Raw genomic sequence first — 25,669 nt, forward strand, 5'->3', positions numbered from 1 at the left:
AACCTCATTCAAAATTCCCGAAACACAAGAAGGTCTAAAGCATCCTTACCAGGAATTAAATGTTCTTCCTCCAGACTATCAGGTTCAGGGGTGTCTGACTGAATCTCCGGCTCCCTAAGCTTGGAGACTGTTTCAAGAGACTCTGCATTAGTGGAGATTTTCTCTGTTGTTTGTTTGTTAGTAATTGTGTTAGTTTCACTGAAATCATGCATTGTGCTATCACCATCACCAACCCTCTCCTTAGCCGGCTCTTCGGGTGACTGCATTGAAGATCTCTTGATAATATTGGCTACATTGATCAACCTCCCGATGTCATCATTTGAAATTTCAGACAACTTCACCACAGTTGGTGTTCCTCGTGGCAAGATATTCTGAAAGATAGGACTCTTGTAGCGCAGATGAACCTCTTCCTCCTCTCCGGGATTCTTTTCATTCTCAATTGAGAGAGTTTTTGGACGCTCACGCGGAGTTTCTTCGTCAGATTTAACAATCTTCATGAGTTGTTCCTTAATTTCTAAGCTAGTACTCATGATATTTTCCTCTGTAGCTGGTTCTTGAGAAATCTCAGAGATTTTTTTATCTTCTAATTCTCTCGTTTCTTTGTGTTTTTCTTGAACTTCTTCTGCATGAATTTTTTCAACATTTGATTCTTCCTGAAGGATTTCGTCAATTTTTGCATTGAGCTCTTCTTCAGAAATTTTCGCATCTTTAGAATTTTTCTCCTCAGTCACAGGAAGCTCCACAGGATTTTTTTGAATTTCTGGAGATATTTTTTCTTCTTGAGATCCCGAGAGATCAACGAGATTTCCTTCTTTTAATTTTTCAGGATGTCTCAGTTCGACTTCAAACTCTTCTTCTTCTGGTCCCGTTGTCTTGGAAATTTTAATTGATTCTGTATTCTCTTCCGGGGAAGTTTTAGGTATTTCCTGATTTGGTTTTGTTTCAATTTCAGGATCATTGAATTTAGAAATAATTTCTTTTTCGGGTTCATTTTTGAGCTCTTCAAATTTAGGTTCTTCTTTGAGAGTTTCTTTCTGAAGTTCTTCGTGAAGCTTATCCGTTTCTGGTTCTCCTTGAAGTTTTTCCTTCTCAGGTTCTTCTTGAAGTTCTTTTCTTTCGGATTCTTTTTGAACTTCCTCATTTTCAGTTTCTTCTTGAAATTCATCATTTGCAAATTCAGGATCCTTTACCTGTTCATCCTCTTTACGTTCTTGAACCTCTTCCTTCTTAGGTTCCTCTTTAACGTTTTCTTTTTCAGGACATTCTGATGACTTCACTACAATTTTAAGTGCGCTTTCTATTTCACTTTCTTGAGGAACATCCACAATTCTTGTATGAATTTCAGGTTCTTGTTCCTCAGATTCATGGGATATTGCTGTAGGATTTTCACATTTAGATTCAGGTTCCTTCACTTCAGAATCTTCCACTTTAGAAACATCAATTGTTCTTGAGTGAATTTCAGGAGCGTTTTTGGGTTCTTCTTTTAGGTTTTCTTCTGTCTTACTTTGCTTACTTTTGAACGAAAATGTCCCTAAAGGAGTTCTTACATGAATCACAGGCTTCTCCTCAGAATGCTTTTCTTCAGCAATGCCTGATGCTTCATTGAATGACTTTATTTCAGATTTATTTTCAGGTTTTTCTTCTGCCTGATTATCTACAGTTCTAGAGTGAATTTCAATCTTTATTTCCGATTCTTTTGCTCCAGCTTCAGTAACTGGATTTTCTTCTGGAGGAACATCAAGTGATCTCACGTGAATTTCAGGTTTGACTGTTTCGACTGATCTCACGTGAATTTCTGGCTTGTTGTCTTCATAAGAACCTTGCTCTGTCTTGACTTCTTTAACAGCAATCGAACTTGTATCAATTTCTTCCTGTTTTACATCTTCACTGATAATTCTTAAATGAATTTCTGGTACGACTTCAACTTTATCATCAGACTTCTCTTCTTCGTGAACTTCAACGGCCATTGGATTAATTTCTTTTTCTTCCGAAGCTTCAGTTCTTGCTTGAATTTGAGGAACAATTCCTGGTGCTTCCTGATCTTCCTTTGCATCCACAACTTTCTCATTGATACATTTTTCAGATTTTTGAGAATTTTCAACTACTTGCACGGTTCTCAAATGAATTTCTGCACATTCCTTCTGAACTTCAACAGTCTTTGTCTCAGTAATCTTCACTTGCGTTTCCTGATACTCAGATTTAACGTGAATTTGAGTGAGTTTACTCTCACATTTCTCAATTTGAGAGCATTGTTCAACTGATTTAACTTGCAAGGATGTATCTTCCGTTCTTGAATGAATTTCAGCTTTGGGAATTGCTTCGGTTACTTCTTTAGATTTAGTCTGTTGCGTTTGTAAAGCTTCCTCTGAAGTTTTCACCAAAACTTCCGTCTTTTCTTGAATAGTTTCATCACTTTGAGATATTCTGGAGCTTTGTCTTCTTGGGAGTGGAACTGGAGGCTTTTGACAATCTGAAGATTGATCAATCTTTGTGACACTGCCTTCGTGAAAGACAGAATCATTCTTCTCAGATGTTTCAAGACCTTCCTCAACTGCTGGAGGAGTTTCCTTTGGGTCCTCGTCAACGACTTCGCAAACTTGTGGTTCCCAATTCTCAGATTGAGGAGCTTCAACATTTTCCTGATTCTCTTGTTCTTGATGTTCCTCCACAAGGACACGCTTTTGGGCTTTGGGAGATCCACACACAACTAATTGGCGCTCTTCATCGTACGTCATAACACAGACGAACTGATCTGTACTGGATAGTTCAACTTCAGGCGTAGGGAGTGTGTTGTCATCTGTTTTCTTGGAAGTAGTCACCACTTGAAGGGAACTCTGAGTAATTTCTTCTTGACTTTCTTCATGACTTTCAATGGTAGGCAGTGCATCAGGCTTCAAATCATTCAAGAATTTATACTGAAACATTTTTCCCGGAGATTCCACCTGATGCTTCACAGACATGATCATTTCTTCGGGAGTTAGAGCAACGCTCGATGATTTGTATTGCCCCGAATTAATGAGAATACTCTCACTGGGATCCCTAACTTCCCAACATCCCTGAATGAGAACCCAATCTCCGGGGAAATTGGGGGAATTCGGTACACTACCTTCGGGCACAATTGAGGGCTTCATGTACGCCAAGAAGTTTTCTCTGTACAAATCCGTGGATTTTAGTGTAACTGTAGCACACTGCCGAGTTGATTGCTCCTCACCACTACTCGACTCGGCTATTCATGCAAATTATTTTCACGTGAGAATACAAATTAGCGTGCAATTAAATAAAATGTACAGTGAGGCTTCTGTGAGGAATGTTAGTCACTTCTTCTTTTGCAAAATTCTACTATAAAAATCCCTATAAAAATACTCACCATAATTCTCTTCGGGATGATTGTCCTTTTCTGATTTTTCTGTTGTCATTTGTCTGTTGAAATAAAATCATTCATACAGATTAAATTAAATTTCTTAAGCGTTTTTTGTTTTTTCAAGATTTGATTCTGATCCTCACCTGGGTGTTGGAATGGGAATTTCAGTGCCATTAAGAAGTGTCCCACCGACGTTCTCATTGATAGCTTGTGGTGGTAGATTTGTAGCTTCAGTTGCTTCCACGAAATCTCCATCAATGAGAAGAACCTCATTCCTAGCTTCGGTGACATTAATCCCTGAATCTGGGTTCGAGACAAGGCTATCGGTGGCTGAGGATGTATCCTCAAGGGAGATGAGTTCATTCTTTCCCCCGATGATTGTCTTACTTTCAATGAGTTTTGCTGCTGGACGCTCCTGATTGTCATCCTCAGCGTCTGATCCTGCTTCCGATAGATCGCTAACTTCATCCACATTCTTATCCCCAATGAATGCCTTAACTTCTTCCGTTGGTGATGGCACAAGCATCCCAATGGCCGTGGAATTTGTGTCGGTCTTCACTTTGCGCTTCTTAAAAAGCCAATTTTCCTCCCATGTCCCCTCGGTGCCGGCTGTTGAAAGAATCTCCGACGATGCTGTGTCATCCACAGTGCCCTCCGATGAGGCAGCTGAGAGATCCGGGAGTGGTACGCGGTGCTTCTGAATGTAGTCACTGAGATAAGTTTCGTCGCTTTCGGTGCTGCGTGTTTTGAGGCTCGATTCCGATGCTTGTGATGCTTCCTCGAGGTGTTTATCGAGCTGCGGAAAGAAAGTCAGACAACATTAATCCTTCTCTCTTTGTAGGTAAGAATCTCCCGCAATTTCTTATCACAAACGCCCCCCTCCTATCTATAAATACCCATCCCCAAAATCTCATTAATTCATTCCACATCGTAATTTTTTTGGCAAATTTTCTTTTAGGTTCTTAATTCAGTGGCAACCGCCACCATTGTCGGTCACACTTCCACAACTTCTTACTTTCCTCCAGCAAAAAATTAATAAAAATGAAATCTTTCTCGCCTATAAGGCTCTCACAAAAATTTATATCCAGCATATGCTCAGAAAGAACCCAACGAAGCGCAAAAAATAATCTCAAGAACTTCATGGGGAAAGTGTGTGGGTGTGAGCTTCCAAAAAAAAAATAATGATAGAATGAATTAATTCAGTGAATAACCTTTTTATTGCATTCTCTACAAAATGAAATGTGCGACCTTTTCTGCGGCACACTGAAAATCATTTCTTTCTTTACCTCCTCCACGTGCTCGGATTGACCATCTCGTGATTGCATTTATTACATTATTCATTTATTTTATATATTTTTCAAATAATGGATTTATTTCTTCATTTTTTTCTTCAAGTGAATTATTCATAAAGGGGGAGGGCAGTTTACTGCAAAGTGGATGTTTTGATTTTTATTCATTTCCCCTCCCCGGCAATATTGCGGCAATTTATATTTATGCACACTATTAGAAACTGATTGAACTTTTTGATAAAATAGGCTGCTTAATTGAATAAATTAATTAAGAATAAAATTATCCGTAAAAGGATTTATTTGAAATTGAATTTTTGATTAACTTATTGGCCAAAAATGAAGGATCATAAGGAAGTAATAATTCATGATTGAGGAATTTGAACGAAAAAGAGGAATGTTAAAAGATATAAATCAATTTGCTCTATTTAAAAATAGTTTCTTTAGGAAATAATTTATCAATCTGAAGGCTCAAGTCAGGAAATATTTATGTAATTAATAACTTATCTCTCTGACTAACTACATAGCTATATTTACCCTTGAGTATTTTTAGGAAAATTGAAGAAAAAAATCACTCAGAAGAATCGCCTCGAGCAGCGTATTTGTGAATGATTTTCATTAAAAAAAAACTACAAAAATATCTAATAACTGAATGAATTTAAGAATGAAAGTTGTGTGTTTTGTTAAAGTTCTTTTTTTTTAAGAGAAAGTTCTTTATACCGCTTTCTGGCTGTCTGTGGGTGAAAGAAGTCCCGCCTTCTCGCTCAGTGCATTGTGATTGCTGTCAAATTCACTTCCAGAATGAATTCCAGAGCTATTTTCGGGATGATTCTTTGGGTTGCGATAGTGATCAATCACCTGGAAAAAGTAGGAAAAATAAATAAGTGAAAAATTTACTTCTTTTCCGGTTAAGAAAAAAAATAGAGAAAAGTGAAGCCTTAGAAAAAATCCATTTTCTACCGGCAGAAACAATGCCCTGGGGTACAAAAATTCTGCTTTTTACCTCTAGAGTGATACCTTATCATCCAATTTGCTATCTTTTGGGATTTTCTTATTTTTTGATCATAGAATTTCCGTTCTCAATCACGGAATCCTCCTGATAAATCTCTCTCTTTCTCTCTTTCTTAATTGATACAAAAAAATATTCAGAAGCCATTGATTTTCTTTAATTTATTGAACTCACCTTATTGAGGACAGCTGTGGCAAGAAGTTGTTCGTATCTCTTGGAGCTGAAGTAGGGCAAATGGGATTCAGGACGGGGTGGGTAGCCGCTGAAGTTGAAGAGGTCCGGTAGATTGAGTGCCTCTTCGATGACTTTCTGAATCAATCTCTTAAGATTGACATGAGCCACTCCTGGGCACTCATTGTCCTGTAGAGGAAGGTCTAAAAAAATGTACGAAAGATCAAAATAAAATAAAATTAAACGTGTTTTTTGGTAATTTAATGGGGAAATGTATCAGTAAAATGAAACAAAAAACAAAGACAAATCTTTTTTAATTGAATGATTTTTCCTGACTCATTTTTACCCTATGATTAAAAGGATCATGCAGTTTGGAGAGAAACTCTTGCGCCAAGAAATTTTTTGCAAAAAAAATGTGCGCTTCTCTTGCGGGTGTGAGATTAATTGTGGAATTTATTGAGCTCTTGATTATGTGATAAAGTAAGACAGATAGTCCAGTGTTCGAAGGTTGTGTGGTCACAAAAATCCAACAAAATAATACAACATAAAATCACAATTTGCCAATTCCGACAAGCTTTTCTTTATCGGGGCTTGTGAAGAAAATGGTTGCGTCCAGAGCGTTTTGCCACAACAAAACCCCATTTTTAGCATTTTAGACCAAAAAAAAAATAAAGAAAATTCTTTGGTCATTTATCTTATCAGTGCGCAATGATTTCGTTGAAAATTGAAAGCTCCCTCCATTTACTATCTAAAAAGCTATTTATATGTCATGCTGTAATTCCCTGATAAAACATGCAATGAAATCGATCCTTTTTTTGCTTTTTCTTTGAGGGTTCTTTTTTTTTACCTAATTCCACCTCCACAATGTATCCCAGGGAGAAGAGTACAAATGCCGCTAAGGCATAGTACCAGGAGAAGAAGATACTCAGGACGCCACAGATGATTTCGAGCATTTTATTCCTTTCCTTTTATTCTTTGCAAAACTAGCGTGCAATCTGCCGATAAATTCCCAATTTTAGTCAAATAACCCCTTCATTCCCCTCACAGAATACATAATATTCTCTCTCTCGCAGACTCCACATCAATTTAAAAAACGCGCGCGCAATTGCAGAAGATATTACGATGGGATTATCTTCGCAGATAATTGTGCTCACAAAGAAGAAGAAAAAACGCAAAGAGAAAAAAATTGTGAGACCTTGAAATAGATAAATAAACGCGAAGAAAATCTATAAAGTATAATTTTTGTGTGTGAATATAAATAGTAGAGATGTGACTAAATACATTTTCCTTGTGTCTGAGCTTATAATGAAGAACAATTATGAGATCGTGTTGACCCCAAAAAAGGTCTAACGCACACTCTATCCGTGTCTGACTTCATAAAGCTCTGTCTAAGGTGAAAAAAGCTCCCACAAAAAAAGAAACTTTCAATAATAATTAAAAAACTATCGCGATTGGGGAGATATAGAAGAAATTTACTAAAGTGAAATCAAGACATTTGACATTAATCGATTGAGGGTAATTTTTGGGTCATGTCTTGGTAGAAAAACTCAATGGAAATTCAATGCGAAAGTGCAAGTGGTTATTTAGTTTTGTAATCTTATATAAACTGTCTAAATGATCTTTTTGCATGTGGAATTATGTAGATTTTAGCAAAGAAAAAAAAACTGCTATAAAATTGAAAGCTCATGAATAAAATGATCAGATGCAAAATTTTTAACATGGACCAACACTGATTAACAAGTTTGTGGTATTTCCCAATAGAGTAGATTTATTTTCTCTTTAACGTTAAAAATTTTAACAAATTATGAGTTTCCCAAACTTTTATATAAGTCAATGAATATCTAGCTATCATAAAACATAACTTGGCGTGATAATAAACTTTGTAGTTAAGAAGAATCTTAATAAGAACTGAATGATAAAATTAACAATTCTGAACAAAAAACTTTAAAAAAAATCAAACACGTCACTAAAATAAATCTTTCAAACAAGGAAAATTAAATTTTCAGCTCTCCGTCAATTAAATTTCTTTTTACACAGACAATGAATTTATTTGATTCTAAATGCTTGTAAAAAGTTCCAATCATTACAAAAGTGAGAACTTTAGCAACACTTTAAAAGCTGAAACTTGATTTGAATTTGCAATTTTAGTTGCGATTCTTTTTTTTCTTGTTGATCAATGTATTCTTATGTGCGAGAGATTCAAGTCCTCTCAACTAAAACACTTGTCATTAGCATGAAGGATTTTTAGTAAGATAATCTCTCTATAAATTAACCTGAGAGATTGATTACCTACAATGCAAACACGTATTTGAGGCACTTATTGAATTTCCATGAGAAATATTTCTTTAGAAAAGAAAATTTTAAAAGGAAAATTAACACTGAAATCTTGGAAGTTTTGAGGACAATTTCTGCATTTAATTGCAATGTGAATTCTTTATTTTTCTAGGGTACAATAATCACCCCAAAAAATCACTCTAGCACATCCATCTGGCATTTTTCTCTTTTGAGCAATGGCATTTTTGCTTGGAATAATTTTGCGAAATTACATGAAAAATTAAATGAAAAAAATATTCGATTATGCAATAGATACTTGCTGGAATTCTAAAGTAATTTGAGGGAGAAAAAAAGTGGCGCAAACAGGTGCCTCTTGTTGATGAAAACTCAACTTATTCATCCACTAAAAAGGCACAAAGCCCATTAATCTATTGAGACGTAAATAAAGAAGTTTCGTTGAAGAAAAAAAAACCAATGAATGGTTATTAAATATGAGCTGAATGATGTACACACAGTATTGAGTGTCAAGGTGAGAAAATCGACTTTTCGTCTAGCGTGAGAAAAATCTAACAATTTCTAATGTGAATTTTCTAGTAGATTCTCTGCAATTATTTTGCGCAATAAAACAGAGAGAGAGAGAATTTTGCGAGGGAAAATTTTTGAAAAGAAATTCTTTTGATAACACCTTTTAAATGAAAATTTCTCGATTTTTTCCTATTCACAAGAAAACACTTCTTCACCGTCCACTCGGCTTTTCCACACTAATTCTAGCAAACGCGGGGACCCTCTTGAGATATTTCACAACATTTTTGCTGGAAGGTGGATCACACTGTTTTTTATTCGGGAGATTTCAACTGATAATCGCATTTTTTTCACACCACATTCCCACTCTTATCATTCCAACGAAGGTACCTCTTTTTGCCATTTTGCCAGGCACACACAAACCACATAATTTTTTTTTCATTCACTTGCCGATAGTAGAATGAAAAATCAATTGATTATTCATTATTTTGTTGCCCTTCTCACTGCCACCTCACACACCTCATACAATAACTTGGAAAAAATGAAAAACTTTTAGCTGTTTTTCAGCAATTTTGAGCTTCTTTTAAGAAGCTATAAAAATCTTCGGTGAGAGAGAACCTCTTGACAGACACCTGAGAATAAGGAATTATTTGCCCTCAAGTGTTACAGTCTCACAGCCGAAAAATTGGCGTCAAATATTTTTAACAAATATATAAATTAATTAAACACTAAAGTCTGCAGAGCGTTACACCACAGAGTGTTGAAAAGCAAGTTAGAAAAAAAGCCTGGCACTATTTCTGCGCGTCTCAACACACCGACTGTTTCACCGTGAATGCCGTGAAAAGGCAAAAGAAAATGCCGATGCCACCCTGGAGAAGCTCACAAATACAGTAGAGGTGGGAAAGGAGGCAATAATTGGCCAACAAATCGCATAATATATTGATGGGTTTGGGTTTTCCTCACACCACAAAAATTATACGTATATAGTACCTCTAAAAGCTCTCTAAGACATTCAAATGGTGCGGAAAAAATTAATAATAAATTAATTTATCAACTATGACAGTGATGCATGACTTTATGACTTTATTTCATGTCTTTCTGTAAAAGATTTTTTTTATTAAAAGCTTTTTTTCTTTTAAAAGCTTTCTGTAAATGTAGATTTGAAGAAAAGTCCTAAAGACTGCAGTAAATATTACATCAAAGCTCTAATGAAAGAAAGCACGCGCTGTGGAAATAGTCGATGTCATTTGCAGGTGGACGTGAAGAAATCAATTAAAGTGATTAAATATTTAGTAATGTACATGAGGGCAGAGAGTTTGGGAAAATATTGATAAAAAGACATATGTACATGAATTATTTCGAATAAAGAGAGAGAGAGAGAGAGAGAGAGAGTCATTATGGGCTATACTTTCGCTCGTTGAATCAACAAATTTTGTCCAGTGCGTGATTAAACTTCTTTAGTAAATACAATATACTAAAATTTATGTTGTAGTATAGGGAAGACCGTGGCAAAATATTACACTGCATAGTTGGGCGCAGAAGAGTAATCCTTGAATAGTTTTATATTTACTTAATATTGAATTGATTGATTTATTGAAAGGAAATCTTATAAAATAGTATAGAAAATCCCTCAAATTGCCCTATTATCCCCTATTAAAAAAAAAGTTTCCTTTTTAATTAAATAACATAATAAAAGGGTTTGGTTTATTAGATGACATAAAATTAATGGAATTTTAGTAGGTAAACTTTCATTGAATTCAATCATTTTCAATAGTTATAGGCATATTGGTGTAAAAATATTCACCCATTCGAGAATTGTAAAATTTTAAGCTTTTTCATTAAATCCTTTGGCTTTATTAATCCCCGCCTCTCTTCTACTCTTTATTTTTGTTTCGAAAGTGAACTATAGGGTGGTCAAGATAAGATGGACCGTTCTTATGGGCTAAACCTATAAAAGCGGTCCATGTTATCTTGACCATCCTATAGTTATGAATAATTTTCATTTGTTTTAATTATACATTTTTCCTCAAGTATTTATTAATTATTATTGCATCAAAGTTCTTCTTTATTGTACATATTTAATTTTCACAGCTGATTGGAAAAAAGCTTTGTGTGAAGCTTTTGTGATCTTGAAATATGCAATGACCTTTAGAAAGAGATATTTTTTCCATCACTATTGAAGCAAAAACTATACCTGTAATGTTTCAATTAAATGGAATTTTTTATTGAGTTGATGTGATAAGATATCCTTGACTTGTACTATGTGAGACTACATGCATTTTATTATTTCAGTGTATAAAACCCATCTGACGAAAGTCTCAATAAATTATAAAACATCGTAAATTCAAGAGTTTTGCAGTTAAATGAGATTTAATATGTTTTATTTACTTTTAATATTGCTTAACTGATAAGGAATCCCTCGATTTTCTGCCAGTCACGAAGTAGAATCATAAAAAGTTTTTCTTTTCTAAGAACTTTATGTCTTAAAAAGCTATTTTTTAAAGGAACTATCAATCGCTGCTTTCAGCATAAAAAGATAAACAAGCAATTCATGCAAAAACATTACTAAAAATCTTGACAGTGACTCTTTTTGCTCAAACCTTGTTCAACCTTGAGGTAACCTGGCTGTGGTATTTATTAGGCACTTGTTCAATTAATTGTGACACACACGGTTTTTTTTTCTTGCAATTATTATACCTCCATACCCAATCTCCCTCTCAGGCAGGTAATCAATGTGCATTTTATCTGCCAATACAGTCGTGCACTTTCGCATGAAGAAATTGCAATTAAAAGGAGATTTTCTGCCCAAATGATGCGTTGTTGTGCAATGTGGTGACGTGAGGACGTCTTCAGGTGTTGTTTGTATACGCAATAAATGAGTGGCAAGACAATTAGGACGGAATCCAATGCAACAAACAAAATACACACATAGAAAGTCGTGCAAATTAGTAAAGTGAACGGTGAGGATACGGTGCACAAGAACAATCCACATTTTGTGGAGCTTTTTGTGTGTGCATCACTTTAAACGCTTTTTCTTCACTTACCACTCTTCATCTTCACCAATGATCGCTGAATGGCATTTTCCAGCCTAAGCAATCTCCCGCTCAATTCACTGTGATAGCGCACGAATATCTCGAGATCTTCAAAATGGAAAATATTTTTACGCCTGAATGTAGAAAACTTCTTTTCTTCAATGATTTGCGCGCGATTCGTGGTTAAAGAAATATCAAGAAAGGGGTAATCAAATACTAAACAGAAATACCTTTTATGGTGGATTTTGAATTTTAAGGGAGTGTTAATTAATTGTGGGATGATTGGAATTTATAATACTTGGTATTCCACGATTGTGGTATACCAACTAATTTTATGTCACAGTAACTTTAAAAATTTAAATATTAATTTACTTAAATACATTTTTTTTTAATTTAAAAGGAAACCATCACCTTTCTATCAATTGTAATTTACTAATAGGGTTAAACACTTAAATATCAAGCATTTGAAACCGTTTTTAGTTCTCTTACAAATATAGACAGTTTGAAGCTACTTAGGTAGGATTAATTTCTATGTATATTATTGATTTATACAGAAAGAATAACGTAAAATTAGATAAGTACCTACCTACAATTAAATGATGATGGTTCATTAACGAATCTTCTATATCTTTCTTGAATCTTTTAATAAAATTTCACGACGGCCTCAAAATGATCAATGAATAGTCCTGTTTTACTAATTTTCAATAAAAATGATAAAATTAATTTTCTTCTTCGCGATTTATTCTTTTAATTTACCTGACAATAATGACTCAATTTCTTAAGAAAGCTATTATGGTAATTTTGCATTAATTCAGTAAATAAATATCCTCCTAATCTTTTGTCGACTGTGCAAAAAATACTTCTTGATACCCCAATCTACCAAATCTTGTTTTTTGTATTTAATGAGTTACATTTTTTTTGCACTGGCGCATGAGCTTCTCTCTGATTTTAGCTTTTTTTTTGAGAACTCGCCATGGGGAATCCGCGTAGTTTTTTTTTTGGAGTGGACAAGAAAAGAGAAAAAAAATACTCACAGCTTGGATGTTTGTGTGTCTGATTGACTGGAACGTCGTCAAGAGAACCCCCAATCATTGAGGCAATAACATCCTCAAGGAATTCCCTGACCTTCTCTTTCTGTTCCAATGTAATGGAATGTGATGATCCCAGAAAGCTGCCATTTGACTCTGTGTTAAAAGAGAAGATATTTTAATGCATTTTCCATCGATATTTTATTTTAAAAAAAATTCTCACGTGTTTCGGCATCCTTGAATGATAAATCATCCCTCGATGTATCACTCCGTGGACTTTTGAAGCGCTGATTCAGCTGATCGAGTATCCATTCTCCTGCACGTATTTGACTGTCCCTGCTCCGAATGCAGGATACACATTCCCAATAGCCCGTTCCTCTGTCCCAATCCGAGCAGCGTCTCCCGCGGCATACGGTACGATCGCACCCACGGCAAATGGCAAATGTTGTAATATCCTCGAGGGCAACGCGAATGTTGCAAAGGTAGCATAAAGAGGAGCGTGTGGATGTCTCCTGATTTGCATCTGAGGCACGCTTCTTTCGCAAATTTCGCCTCTGACTCACTTGGCTAAAAGGGGAATACGGAAGAATTTTATTAAGCAATTCTTATTGTTAAGTAATTCTTATTGTTGAGAAGTGTAAAATAGTAAAGAATACAAAATATATGTCGCGAAAATCGAGGAATTTGCAAGTAAAATCCAATCATTATAGTCTGCAGAGTGAATTTGAAATGAAATTAGGATTATATTGGGAATTTATTTTAATTTGTTGCATTTTTAATTAAATAATAAATTAAACAAATAATTAAAGCTCTCTCTTAAATTATTTTCCCTCTTTAAACGTCCTAAAAATGTAAAAGCTTGATCCAATTCACCCCATTCAACAGTAATTTAATCATTATTCGTTCACTACTAAAGGAAAATTTTTAAAAGGCCAGCTCTCTATATAAATTTTCTTCAAGTTATGCAATACAAATATTATATCAAGTATTGAAAGCACTATCTCTTGCATCTTTTTTTCCCTTCATTGATGAAACATACAATTTTTCATGTTTGTACGGAAATTAATTAAAGGTTTTTCCTTGAGAATTCCATCGACAAATTTTCCACTCTATGGAATGAAAATTTCTCAAGTCCCGGAGTTTCTCTTATTGGATTTTTATTGAAATAATGTCACAAAACCCAACGAGTTTCCTCACAATGTTGTGGTGACTTTAAAGGTGGGTTTTAAACATTTCTCGCGTTGCCTAATAACTGGCCACATATGCACATTTTGGTTGGGGAAGGTGATCAAAAGTGAATAAGAGAGAGAGAGATTTTCCACATTGATTGAAAAGTTTAAATGTAAATTTTTGTCAATGTTTCAGACCGCAAGGTCTTTTAGTTTTGGAATTTTGAAAGTCACAAAGAAGGAAAATTTGAGGAATTTGAAACAATATTTTGGAGCAAAAAAAAAACTTTAAAAAAGGGAAAATAGTTAATCACCATTTGGATAATTTTTCCAAGAAGCTTCTTATCACAAACACACGAAATCTCTATCACAGAACAATTTTTTGCTTCACAAATAAATTCTTTGGGGGTGGTTTTCTCATCACTACTGATGAGTTTGGGTGGGAAAATGATTATTATTGAGGCGATCTTCATCATGAAATTCCATTGAACCACCCTCCTCCGCAGCCGCCGTGGCTGCAACAATTTTTATCAAAATCACTTCCAGGGCACAGAGCATAAAAAGCACCATAAACACCGCAAGATTCGATTGTGTGCCGGGATTGGCAATATTTGTCCCAATTGGTGGTTCCAATGTAGCTGTGAGTGTTGTAAATCCGAGAATTCCCAAAATTGACCACATTGTCCCTCCACAAGATCACAAATCAATCACTTCCAATCTAACAAAGCTTTACAACTAAAATCTTCTCCCACAAAAACTTAAAGAAAAGGAGTTCCTCACAAAACTCTAAGCTCGATAAAAAATACACAGCCTCACATCATCGCCAACACTTTGGATTTAGAGAGAAAAAAAATCACAAGAAGATCCGCATACAAAATTACGATGAAAAACCACCTGTATGACTTTGCTAAATCAACAGAAAAGCTCTTTTTTATCTCTTGTTCCTCATACTCTCCCGGCTAGTTGTGCAAATAGAACAGAGATGACGAAAGAAAAGCCCAATTGCGTCGTTACAAGAAGAGCGACAAGGGATTTTTATGAGATGATCCTCAAAGTCGCGTGCAAGTAAATAATAAAAGAAAAAATGTCGCGCAATGTGATCTAATCGCACTCACAACCGCAATGAGACTGAAAGTAAAAGTTCTTGGTCAACGAACCGCGAGAGACACCTCGCCCCACCATGTGGAAGACGCACCGTGAGAGACCAATTTTGCCATTGCATTGGCTTTTGCCAATTAGTTCTTTTGGGTAATGATAAGCATACACCTCTCTTCGGTTTCCTTTTGCCCTCAAAATATTCCTCAACAAAGCCAGCAAATTTTTGCATACAATTCCATTTTATTTTCTGGACGCAATGTGCAAAATTAAAACAACAGACAGTAACAGAGTTAAATGGCGTGTAGATAAAAGATTAACAATTGAGTTGGGAAAGTTTGTGTTGATCGTTAAAATCGTGCGATCGCAGAAAGAACCAGATTCAAATAATTAAGGAAAACTCTGAATCAGTTCCTTCTACTGCCTTTTATTTCCTTAATTTGCCGATATTTCGATTCTAATATAATCTTCTTCAGCGCATTCAGAGAGCATGGCAGTAAAGATTCTACACTTTTAAGCCCTGATTCATGTATTTGTTAGAAGAGACAAGAAATGGAAATTTACTGGCATTTTACAGAAAACACAAAACCAATAAGACTGACAGCAAAATTTCTCATAATTGCCATAAAATAGCCACTAATTTTCACCTAAAATCCAATTTAATCTTCTTGATGATGAAACCACATTTTTTACCTTTTAAATCAGCATCATTTAGCACCTTTTTAGTAAAGACGCGAGAATTCTTTTTTTTTATCTCGATGATATCAACTCTGTGCTCATAAAGGATTGCACAACAATCCCCCAGTGAAGGTGGACCCCATCGATAAAGAGAGTGGGACAAAGAAGCAATACCAAGAGTGTGTCAAGCGAATGGTTTGGCCAAAACCAGTCCGAGTAGCATAAAAGAAATAAATAACATAAAATTTCGCCGGGGAGAAATTATGCAATAATGCTTCGTTGATGTAACCATACCGAGTGAGCAAGAGAGCGAGAGAGAGTAACTTGCAAAGCTCAACAAAATATATTTTCCATTCATACATTTTTCTTTTGACCACCACACAGGGAAGATCATCTTCTTCAATTGAGTGTGAATCTCTCTCAATTGAAGAAGATCATCAAAATTGATTCATACACCATCTCTCCACACATTTAACTACTTCTGGGTCCCATGGGAATAAAACATCTCATATTATGCTTTCAATTGATCCCCAACAGAGCAAATTCACTTTGCACATTGCTATATAAGAAGCACAGAAATTGCATGATATTCTTGCACGATCGATGATCATGTAGCAAAGAAAATCCCCAAAAGTAGACAAAGATGATGTGAAAAGTCGTAATTCATGTAAAATAACCTGTTTCTGCCAAAGATCGTCCTTCGATCGCGATTCATCGCACAAGATCACTTATTAAACTCAATTAACAAAATAAAACCCTTTTGCAAACTATGCACAGATGAATAAGGTCTTAACCTTTCAGAGAGCTACATTGAACTGTGTGGGACCTAACCGGCCGGCAAAAATGTTGTTTAAAACTACTAAAGCATAGCAGAGTGAAAAAAAGTGAGCGAAAAAGTTCAATGGCGAACATTTCCGGTGGTTCCGGTCGAAAGATCACTGCGACAGTCGCGCGAGGGAGATCGCATCAAACACGCATCCCACATGGTCTTACCTGAAGTACCGTGCTCCCTGGACAAGTAGAAGGGCACTCCCCACCACACCGATCACACACGTAATTCCTGCACCAACCGTCATTCGAAATGAGAGATGATCACCAAAACTGATCCTCATACCTTCGCATACACAATTTTGTCTCTTTGTTCATCCAAAAGTCCTTTTTTGCGTTCGCAAAAATTATTTGGGCATTTTCCCGCGCTTTTTCTTAGCACCTGCTTTACAATGATCACTTGCTGGTACGATCACCTGCTGTATGATCGCCACAATCACCTGCTTTTAGGCGCTCTTTTTCACACTTCTCGTTCACTGTGAGCAATGAATTTTATATGTCTGGCAACAATGCGATCTTCTCTCGTTGACATTGATACTCAAGACGTGATCTTTAGAGGCACGTTGGAAGATTTTAGAGCAAATAAATCATTTGCCTGGGAGACACTTTCTTATCAAAGGTGCTACTTGAGGAATGCACGAGAGATCTTTTGTACTTATCTATAAGTTTTTGTTTGATTTCATTTTGATATGAATTTTTATCTTATTTCACAAGACTTTGAGAATTTCTTCAGATCTCTTTTTTGAGATCATTTCAGTTTCATTTCTTTTAATTTTGTAATAAAATTTTTGCGGAAGCTATTTTGTTGTGAAAGATTGATAACGATGGTAAAACAACCGCGGGAGCATTTAAATAAATGATCGCGGCATTTCGAATGCTAAATTGTTGATCATTTATGAGATCATTTTATGATCATATTGTGATCATTTTCAGTGTACAACAGCAGCGGTGAAATATCCAGCGAGAAAAATAATTGATTTTTTTCTGTTTTTCTTCGGAGAGATCAATTAAAACGAGATTTATGAACACTCAATGTGAGTTATTATGTGATTGTCAAAAAGTAAAAATTCATCATAAATAAAAAGAAATTACGAGAGTAAAAGTAATTTTTCGATAGCCTTCGGGTGAACTTGCCAACTTGTTCCTTTTTTTGCGATACCCCCTTGACCAAAAATATCAATGTCTTTTAGTCTTTATTTGGGCTATTTTTATCGTATTACCTAAAATGATCAAAAAATAATTAAGATTTTGCTAAAAAAGGAAATCTCATCGATCAAAATTAATGCAAAAATTGCACCTTTGACGGCAAATAACCTTGGGGGTAATCTTGTGATGAATTCCTTCGAAATTCCCCGCATTGTCATTTTAATCTGTATTCGGCAACAGCACGTATGACTTCTGATAAGACCGATAAGACCTCTAGTATCTAACAAAAAATTCATGTGATATAGAAGTCATTAATCTAATCGATAAATTGCAATTAAAATTCTTGTTTGTATTTTGAAGAGACCAAAAAAAGATTTTAAAAAGTTCTAATACAAAGATGTAGAGGGAGAAATTGATGACTTTACAGTCTCACCCTTACTCCCCCTACTGTAGAAAATAAATTCGTGATTTTTTGACAATGAGAAAATAGGAAAAATTGATTTTACATCAATAAAAATAAAACTTTGATAAATGTATATTTTTATGTAGGTTAGAGAGTTGAAAGAACTGCCAAGCTATACAGTAAAGTCTGAGAATAATAATCTAAACGACCAATTTATGCTTTTAAGTCCCCAGAAATGAAAAGAGATTCCCACATGGGGGGATTCCTCAACAGCTGTCGTAGCATTTTCAATGAATATTCAGCATAATGCAAAGTGGACATAACTGAGAATCTCTCCCACGGAATGCAATATTTTTTTCATCTTATTTGGTCAAGCATAAATTGCGAGATTTATTTTCAGAAGAGAGCGAAAACCTATTGAAATCTCAGAATTATACTCGTTTTTCCCTGCAATTTGTGCAAGATCCTCCTCTTCCCCATGAACATGGGGAACACGTGTGAAATTGGATAATTTAGAGCGTTTGTTAATTTAACTGTGTTGCACCTGAGATCACGTTTTATGTACAATTCTTTATAATTTGGAAGAGAGAGAAAAAGAGAAATGTACTGGTAAGCTGACCAAGCTTACGAGAGCTGTGTTTCTTTCAGTGTACCAATTTTGTGAGAGCAAACTAGTGCGTAAATTAATTTAAATACGCGCAAAGTCGAGGAAAGTAGAAAAGTCATATCCTAAGAAATCTTTAGAAGGCCATATCTCGAGAACGGATCCATAGATTTTCATAAATTTTTTTTTGTTTGAAAGGTCTTGAAGTCAGCTATAACATATCGAAAAATGAAAAAAATTTATGTCGCCATTTTCGAAAAATTCGAGTTCGAAATTTTCGAAAATTTTGATTTTGACTTTAGCGCCTCTCGCGGTCATTTCTCGAACTTGCAATGTTCTAGACATTTGTAGGGCTTCACGAAACCTTTCATTTGCGCTTGAGTTGATCGAAATCGGACTGGTAGAACCCGAGATATGACATGCCAACTTTGGAAGGCTATATCTCGAGAACGGCGACATAGATTTTCTTCATTTTTGGCATGGAGCTAGATAATATGGTCAGCTATAACATATCAAAAAATGAAGCAAATCGATAATGGCGTTTTCGAGATATTCATCGAAAACTCATCGAAAATTTTGTTTTTGATTTTTGGCCCTCTTGCGGTCACTTTTGAAACTTCAGATGTTCTAGAGAGTTGTAGGGTTTGTTGAGATCTTTCATTTGACCCCGGGTTGATCAAAATCGGTCAAGCCGTTTTCGAGTTATGGCCGATTTTCGATGAAAAATTGTGGCGGCCATATTGACTAAACGGCTTGACCGATTTTCGAAAATGAGGTATCGTTGGAAAGCTCTTGATGACCCCTACAACATATCAAAATTTCAGCCCTCTATCTATAATAGCGGCTGAGATATAGCGAAAACAAAATTTTGAGGTTATTCAAAATGGCGGACGGGGGGGTGGGGGGGTGGATTTGACCTCATAATCGGATGTCTTCCGGTCGATATTTAAACTTTGCCGTTTACCGCAAGTCTCTATCTATCACCGTTCTCTCGCAATTACGTGTTGAACTACGGAAGGACGGCCGGCCGGACGGCCGGAAAAAATTTTTTTTTGGCGCATACGTTTTTTGGAATGTGGGGACCCTAATTCGTGCTCATCCCAAGTTTGAGCCCGATCTGACGACTTTCGATTTTGCTCGGTACACAAAAGCTGTGTCTGAAAGAAACACAGCTAAAAAATGAATGCAAGAAGATCATGGTGCAACAAGACAGCAAGGTCTCTCTCTGACTTTTGATGAATTAATGTGAAAAAGTGCCGTCACAATTGATATAAAATAAAAACGTGGAAACCATGAGAATTTTAGAGAGAAATTTTAATTGAGCCTCCACGACACTGACTTACATTTCCCCATTTCAGACAATTGTGTCTCACTTTTTTTTTCTTGCAAAAAAATAGAAAATTTTCCCCCTTTAACAGTACACGGAGACTTTCTTTAGGCCCCCGCTACAATAAAAATCTAGCTTCAAATAAAAATCCATTAAATGAATGAATAAAAAGACATTTTAATTGTCTTGAAATTGAGTGCAAAATATTTATGATACTTCCACTTTATTAATACTTTCTATGCCATTTAATGCATTAACCGATCTTTTGGACAATATTTCACATTATATATAGGACTCTATACACGCGAAACATGCAATCAAACGTGAAAATTTAATGTTATACAATTCACATGTTAATTTGCAAAATAATTTTACCTCAATTATAATTTTTTCTTTAGAAATTTATGACTCAATTTTTCTTCATTTTAGACTTTTGGGATTTTTTCTCGTGTAAAATATTTCCTCACTAAATTCTCATCTCAGACAGACAGCTAAAAAAGATCTTCTGTAAATTGACCATGAAACAATTTGTTACATCTTTTTGTGTCTGTGTGAAAATTCGTGAAAAACAGCACAATATATTGTGTGTTGAATAAACTCCTTATCACCTGCGAGTTAATGCGAAATTAAAGTCACCTTCATGAGAAGAGTTTTATGATCTTGACTGAAAATGCGATCATACGTGAAATGTTATTTGATCTTGAGGACAATATTATAGTGAGAAAAAGAAGAAGATGTGATCTCAAAATGATCACCATGCAATCTTTCAGCGATCTTTGAACGATATCTGTTTTTAAATTAAAATAATCATTGTTTCGCTTCTTATCTCCAACATTCAATCCAATCTTTTTCCACGAAGATCTTCGTGAAAATTTATACCATCATCATCAATTTCCTTGACATTTTGTAAATCATATTCAAATGATCGCAATTGATATGATGATCAAATACAGCAAGATCACCAATGATCGTACACAAAACATATAGTTTATGCTAAAAGAAATTTTCTTTTGAAAGTTCCTAGAAAGTTCTCACATCTTTTAAAATATTTTATCTCTTCAATAAATTAGTATAATGTGTTTAGTATATAATTTTAATGTAATTTTCTGGGAAAATTGTAATTTATTGTAATACACGCATTTTCCAAAGTTTCTTATTAAATTGAAAATTTAAGCAAATGAGAAGTTTAAAATTTCAAATTTATTTTCTCTCAATCACTAAAAGGCAATAATTTTGGTAATCAATCAAGGTTAATTTGTAGGAGAGCATGGGGAGAAGCTAGACTCTTTCAATATTAAAAAAAAATTTGTATGTGAATATTTGTCATTTTAACTTTCAGAACCCAATTGCTAACTTTTCTATTTACACTCTGCCCTCTAATGAAATCTGATGAAAGAATAGTTAGGGGCACTCAGGAATTTAAACGTGAGGTCATTTTCTCGTTTCAGTTTCTCTTGAAAAAAAAAAATTTTTGATAGATTGGGCGCCCATGAGAAAGAAGGAAGGAACACCAAGCCAAATTATGGCTATTTAGTTTTTTTTTAACGATCGTAGATTGAACCCAGAAAATTAAAAAAAAAAAACGAATTTTTCCCTGAATAAAATTTTCTTACGAAAAATTTATTCAAGAGTAATGTCTTTAAAAAAGAAAGATCATAAACGTGAAGTATTACAAATGAATAAAGCAAAATTCAAATGATTTGCCTTATCTTCTTAACAACTCAGATTACGCGTATTATAGCGAGTAAAAGTGATCCTTTCTAATTTTCTCGCGCGGACAAAATCATGTATGGATGGTGAATGTCCAAAAAGAAGAAAGCAAAATTTCATTTGCGTTCTTCCAAACGATCGCTTTGCAATTACCATAAATGCTTTATCATTTTATATGTACAACACAATTTATTTGAAATTTCTTTCAGCAGCTGTGGTGCCTGATGGGCAACAATTAATGGCACGCATCGAGGTACCAGCTGCCCGTCTATACAAAAGCACGTTGACAGTGACCTTTGGCAGTATAAGAAGAAAGATCTGGCAAATTGCGCCAAGTGATCGGGTGCGATCTTACGGCGATCCTCTGGTAATCATTTCCATCGAACACGCGCCGTGCAGCTATTGAATGAAAACCTTATTTACTGCCAGTTTTAATGCTGGTAAGATATGTTTCTCTTATGGGTTGGGAGATTAGTACGGTAAAAATATCGCGAGAAGAAATTTCACGTCTTTCTCAAGCAAAGTATTCTAGCGATCTCAATCTGATCCGGTTTTATTATATGAGGATCAACAACGTAATATACGTTGTGTAGTGACCACTCAAATCCCCGGCTTGCACAAATTGCATATTCCTGCAGTGCGAGAGAGCAACTCATTTTCCTCCTTGGGAATGCCTTTTGGTCGTCAGGTGAAAGAATGTGGATGCAAACACCTTGTTTTTCGTTTTTGATCTTTCTCTCTGTACCAAAAACAGGTACTATATAATTCGAAGCAATAAAACCTCGCGAGAAGGTCACACCATACAGAACTAAAATTCCTCTCAAGTGCACATTCTTTGAGAAAAAAGCTCTTCCCAAAAAAAACGTTTAATATAATTTCTTTTACGCACGTTTTAATTAGTCATCAACTTAATGGATTTATTTATCACTTTAAATTATTTTTTAAGCATTCAAATTTGAAAGAAATTCTTTTGAAAAAATTGTTTTCAATTCACAAAAAATTATCCTTTTTGAAATAATTAATTCAAAGCACAGAAAAGTCGTTGAAAACACTCACAAAATTCTTTAAAAGAATCTTTGAAAAAAATTCCCAAAAAAATAATTTTTGAGATAAAAAGCACTGAAACGACGGAGAAGGGTAAAAAGCGCGCGCGCAGATCAAGTGAAGGCGCGAAACTGATTGTGAGACGTTGAGTGCGATTTTGTGTGGAGGCCCATCGTGTGGAAAAACTCACCGGAGAAGGTGATCACGCGCATTCACCTGGAGAGAAATGGTTCCGAAGATCATAATCTCAATAGCGAATACGCGCGAGAGAGATCAACGGCAAGAATTCTTTCCGGGAATGTCCACGTAAAGTATATATTCAGTTAGTTCAATGATTAATGGATCAATTTGCCAATCAGATGGCCACAAGAAGACGTTATAAACCATGAATAGAGAGGGAGAACCCACCTTAATATATTTTGCTAATTTTAGCCATTTCAGCGTATTTATCTCTCACGTATACAAATTTATAAACTCCTCTAACTGTTTGGGCATTTTTATCTCTTTCGCATACGCAGAGAGACTTCTTCCAATGCGGTGCTGTGAGATAAATGATATTTATGATTTTATGGCATTTTTACTTATGTATGTGCGGAGAATTTAATATATTTCTGATAATTGCCATGGGGCGTAAATTTTGAATTCATCTCTTAACACTTAAACTTCTGATAAATAGAGTTTATTCAATGCAGTACGGGTCACAATCTCTTACAAGAAAAATTAAGAAATTGATCAATTAAGACACAGATTTTTCTTTCAAAAATACAAACAATGACGTCAACCCCTTTACACAGAAGAAACCACAAAGGAAACAATTAGATAAAAAATGTCCGCTGAAAAAGTACGTATATTCTTAGAAAAACTACATATTATGATATAAAAATTGAATGATTTAATGTTTCATGCAGTCATGAAAGGGTTAACAGTAAAATTATTACATCTATAATTTATTGTTAGGGAAAACTGGGGTTAAATTTTCACAAAAAAATTATTTTTTTTTAAAGCGCTACGTCTAGGTATACATATATTGCAAATTAAACAAAAATTTATGTTATTTATCTCATTGGGCGCCAAAGCGTTAAAACATCACCAAACTATTACATTATTAATATAAATATTCATTTGAGTCTACTTAAGTGCTATAATTGTATAAAAATTTCTTCTTTTTTTTGCTTTTAAATTTCAATAGATTTTTTTAAATTCATTTTTTATGTATATAAAACAATCAACATGAAGTGATGTTGTAAAGACAAAAATTGAGGAAATTATAAAAAAAAAAGTTTTCTGACCACGTTAATGAATGGCTCTGCTCTGCAGTCAAGCTCTCTCTCTCTACACTGTGTTCAAGACATCGTAAAACAAACAATATTCAAATGAGGCAAACACTTTTTTTCATCACTGAACTCGCTCTCATCGTCGTTCTGATTTATGTAAAAATATGTTGCAGTTGGTGTAAGACAAGAATGTGAAAAAAGAAATGATCCGCACAAAGCGGAGAAGAGCAATGCAATTCTCACGGACGGGAAAAAGTAGGTGGCAGCCAAAGAGAAATTCCGCCAAAGGAATTGGATGAAAGTACCTTTTATTCGATATAGCCAATATATAATCTCAAGGGCGCCACAAGTTCTCTTGCAATTTCCTTCACACCCAGATTGCATCATTTTTATTATTTTTGTGCAATTATTTTGGGAATCTCTTCCTCAAAAAAATTTCCATGGAAAAAAAAACAAAAATTCAGGAGAATTAAAAATCTCGAACCAGTATTATAATTTTTTTTTTCTTCTTACTAATTAACATTTTGAAATGCGGAGAAAAGATATGTGGTGAAGAAAGATCGGAAAGATTTATCAATCACCCGCTGATTTCTTCAATCGAAAGCTCTTTCTCACACAAGCTAAGCCATAGAGATAACAGTTCAAACAATTACCTAACACTTTGGGAGGAGTGAAAAAAAAAGAAAGAAAGAAGCAGAGCTGTAGCTAGTTGGTCATCAGGAAAAAAACGACGTGCAAATGATCGCGAAGAAAGGTGAAAAATCTCCGAAAAATTCCCTCTTCTTGCACGTGATTGAGATTAGTTTGTGTGCTGAAAGCTTTCAATTTCATTTTGTTGTTGGAAGCGCAATGCGACGCCTTTGAACCACTTTTTGCTCCTCATGATTGCCACATAATTTTCTATTGTCAATCATTTCCACCTTTCCATGATCGACGTATGGCATAAAAAAATCATGTTTATTGCAAAAATTGAGGAGAAATTTGAAGAGGAACTATTTTTGGTACTCAATTTGCTCACTAAAGTGAACACTTAAGTTGCAAAATGCATGAAAACCCAGGAAGATAAAGATAAAGTGAAGATGTTTTTTATGATCTAAATTATAATAATTAGAAAAAAGAAATAAATTAAGCATTTAAAGTAAATCATAGATATTCATTAATGCTGTGTATGTTGAGAAAAAAATGTGAGGTGTTGATCATCCCGCTGGGCAAATTGGCATGGGCACGCAAAAGAGATGCATTTTGTATAATGATAGTGGGGAAATGCTAATATTCAATTTATATTTATTCACCTCTATAAGAGTGGAAATTTATGCTAAAAAGAATCTCATTTTATATACTAAAGAAAGATTATTTAAAGTTTTCCCCCTCATTTTGATTAAACTGCAATTTATATAGCAAAATAAATTAAATTGACACTGAATTGTGGGAAAATTTATTGAGAGGTTAAAATTAAAAAAATGAGAAGTGTTTGTTTTTATTAATTTATGTACCTCGTTACATTGTTCTAAAATGTTAATACATCCCACATTACGACGTCTTAAAGCGTCAACTAATATTTCTCATTTTTTTTACGCTGTATGAAATTTTCCGCATTTTCTTGCTTTTCGGGTTTGACAATTACCCGACTGGCAATAATATCTATTACAAAAATTTAAACTTTTTAAATTTTACAATGGAAAAAGTCGAAAAATATGCTTAAATACAA

At 34.7% G+C, this 25,669-nt stretch overlaps 1 protein-coding gene across 6 annotated transcripts in view; it reads right to left on the bottom strand.

Moving 5' to 3' along the window:
• Positions 1-25,669, bottom strand: part of LOC129794233 (microtubule-associated protein futsch) — a 33,689-nt gene that overhangs the window by 4,125 nt on the left and 3,895 nt on the right. For 2 of the 6 annotated variants that reach the window (XM_055834918.1, XM_055834919.1), the window contains 7 exons: positions 12,907-13,250; positions 12,690-12,839; positions 5,831-6,030; positions 5,368-5,505; positions 3,505-4,157; positions 3,368-3,420; positions 50-3,226 (listed from right to left, as the gene is read on the bottom strand). In XM_055834918.1, the coding sequence (XP_055690893.1) occupies positions 50-3,226; positions 3,368-3,420; positions 3,505-4,157; positions 5,368-5,505; positions 5,831-6,030; positions 12,690-12,839; positions 12,907-13,250 (4,715 nt within the window). Of the gene's footprint in view, positions 1-49; positions 3,227-3,367; positions 3,421-3,504; positions 4,158-5,367; positions 5,506-5,830; positions 6,031-6,674; positions 6,823-8,786; positions 9,453-11,667; positions 11,764-12,689; positions 12,840-12,906; positions 13,251-16,618; positions 17,004-22,532; positions 22,816-25,669 lie in introns of those variants that run through there. The other 4 variants (XM_055834920.1, XM_055834921.1, XM_055834917.1 and 1 more) reach the window with 4 other exon arrangements.

This window comes from Lutzomyia longipalpis, chromosome 3 (assembly GCF_024334085.1).
Source record: "Lutzomyia longipalpis isolate SR_M1_2022 chromosome 3, ASM2433408v1".
Lineage (NCBI taxonomy): Eukaryota > Metazoa > Arthropoda > Insecta > Diptera > Psychodidae > Lutzomyia > Lutzomyia longipalpis.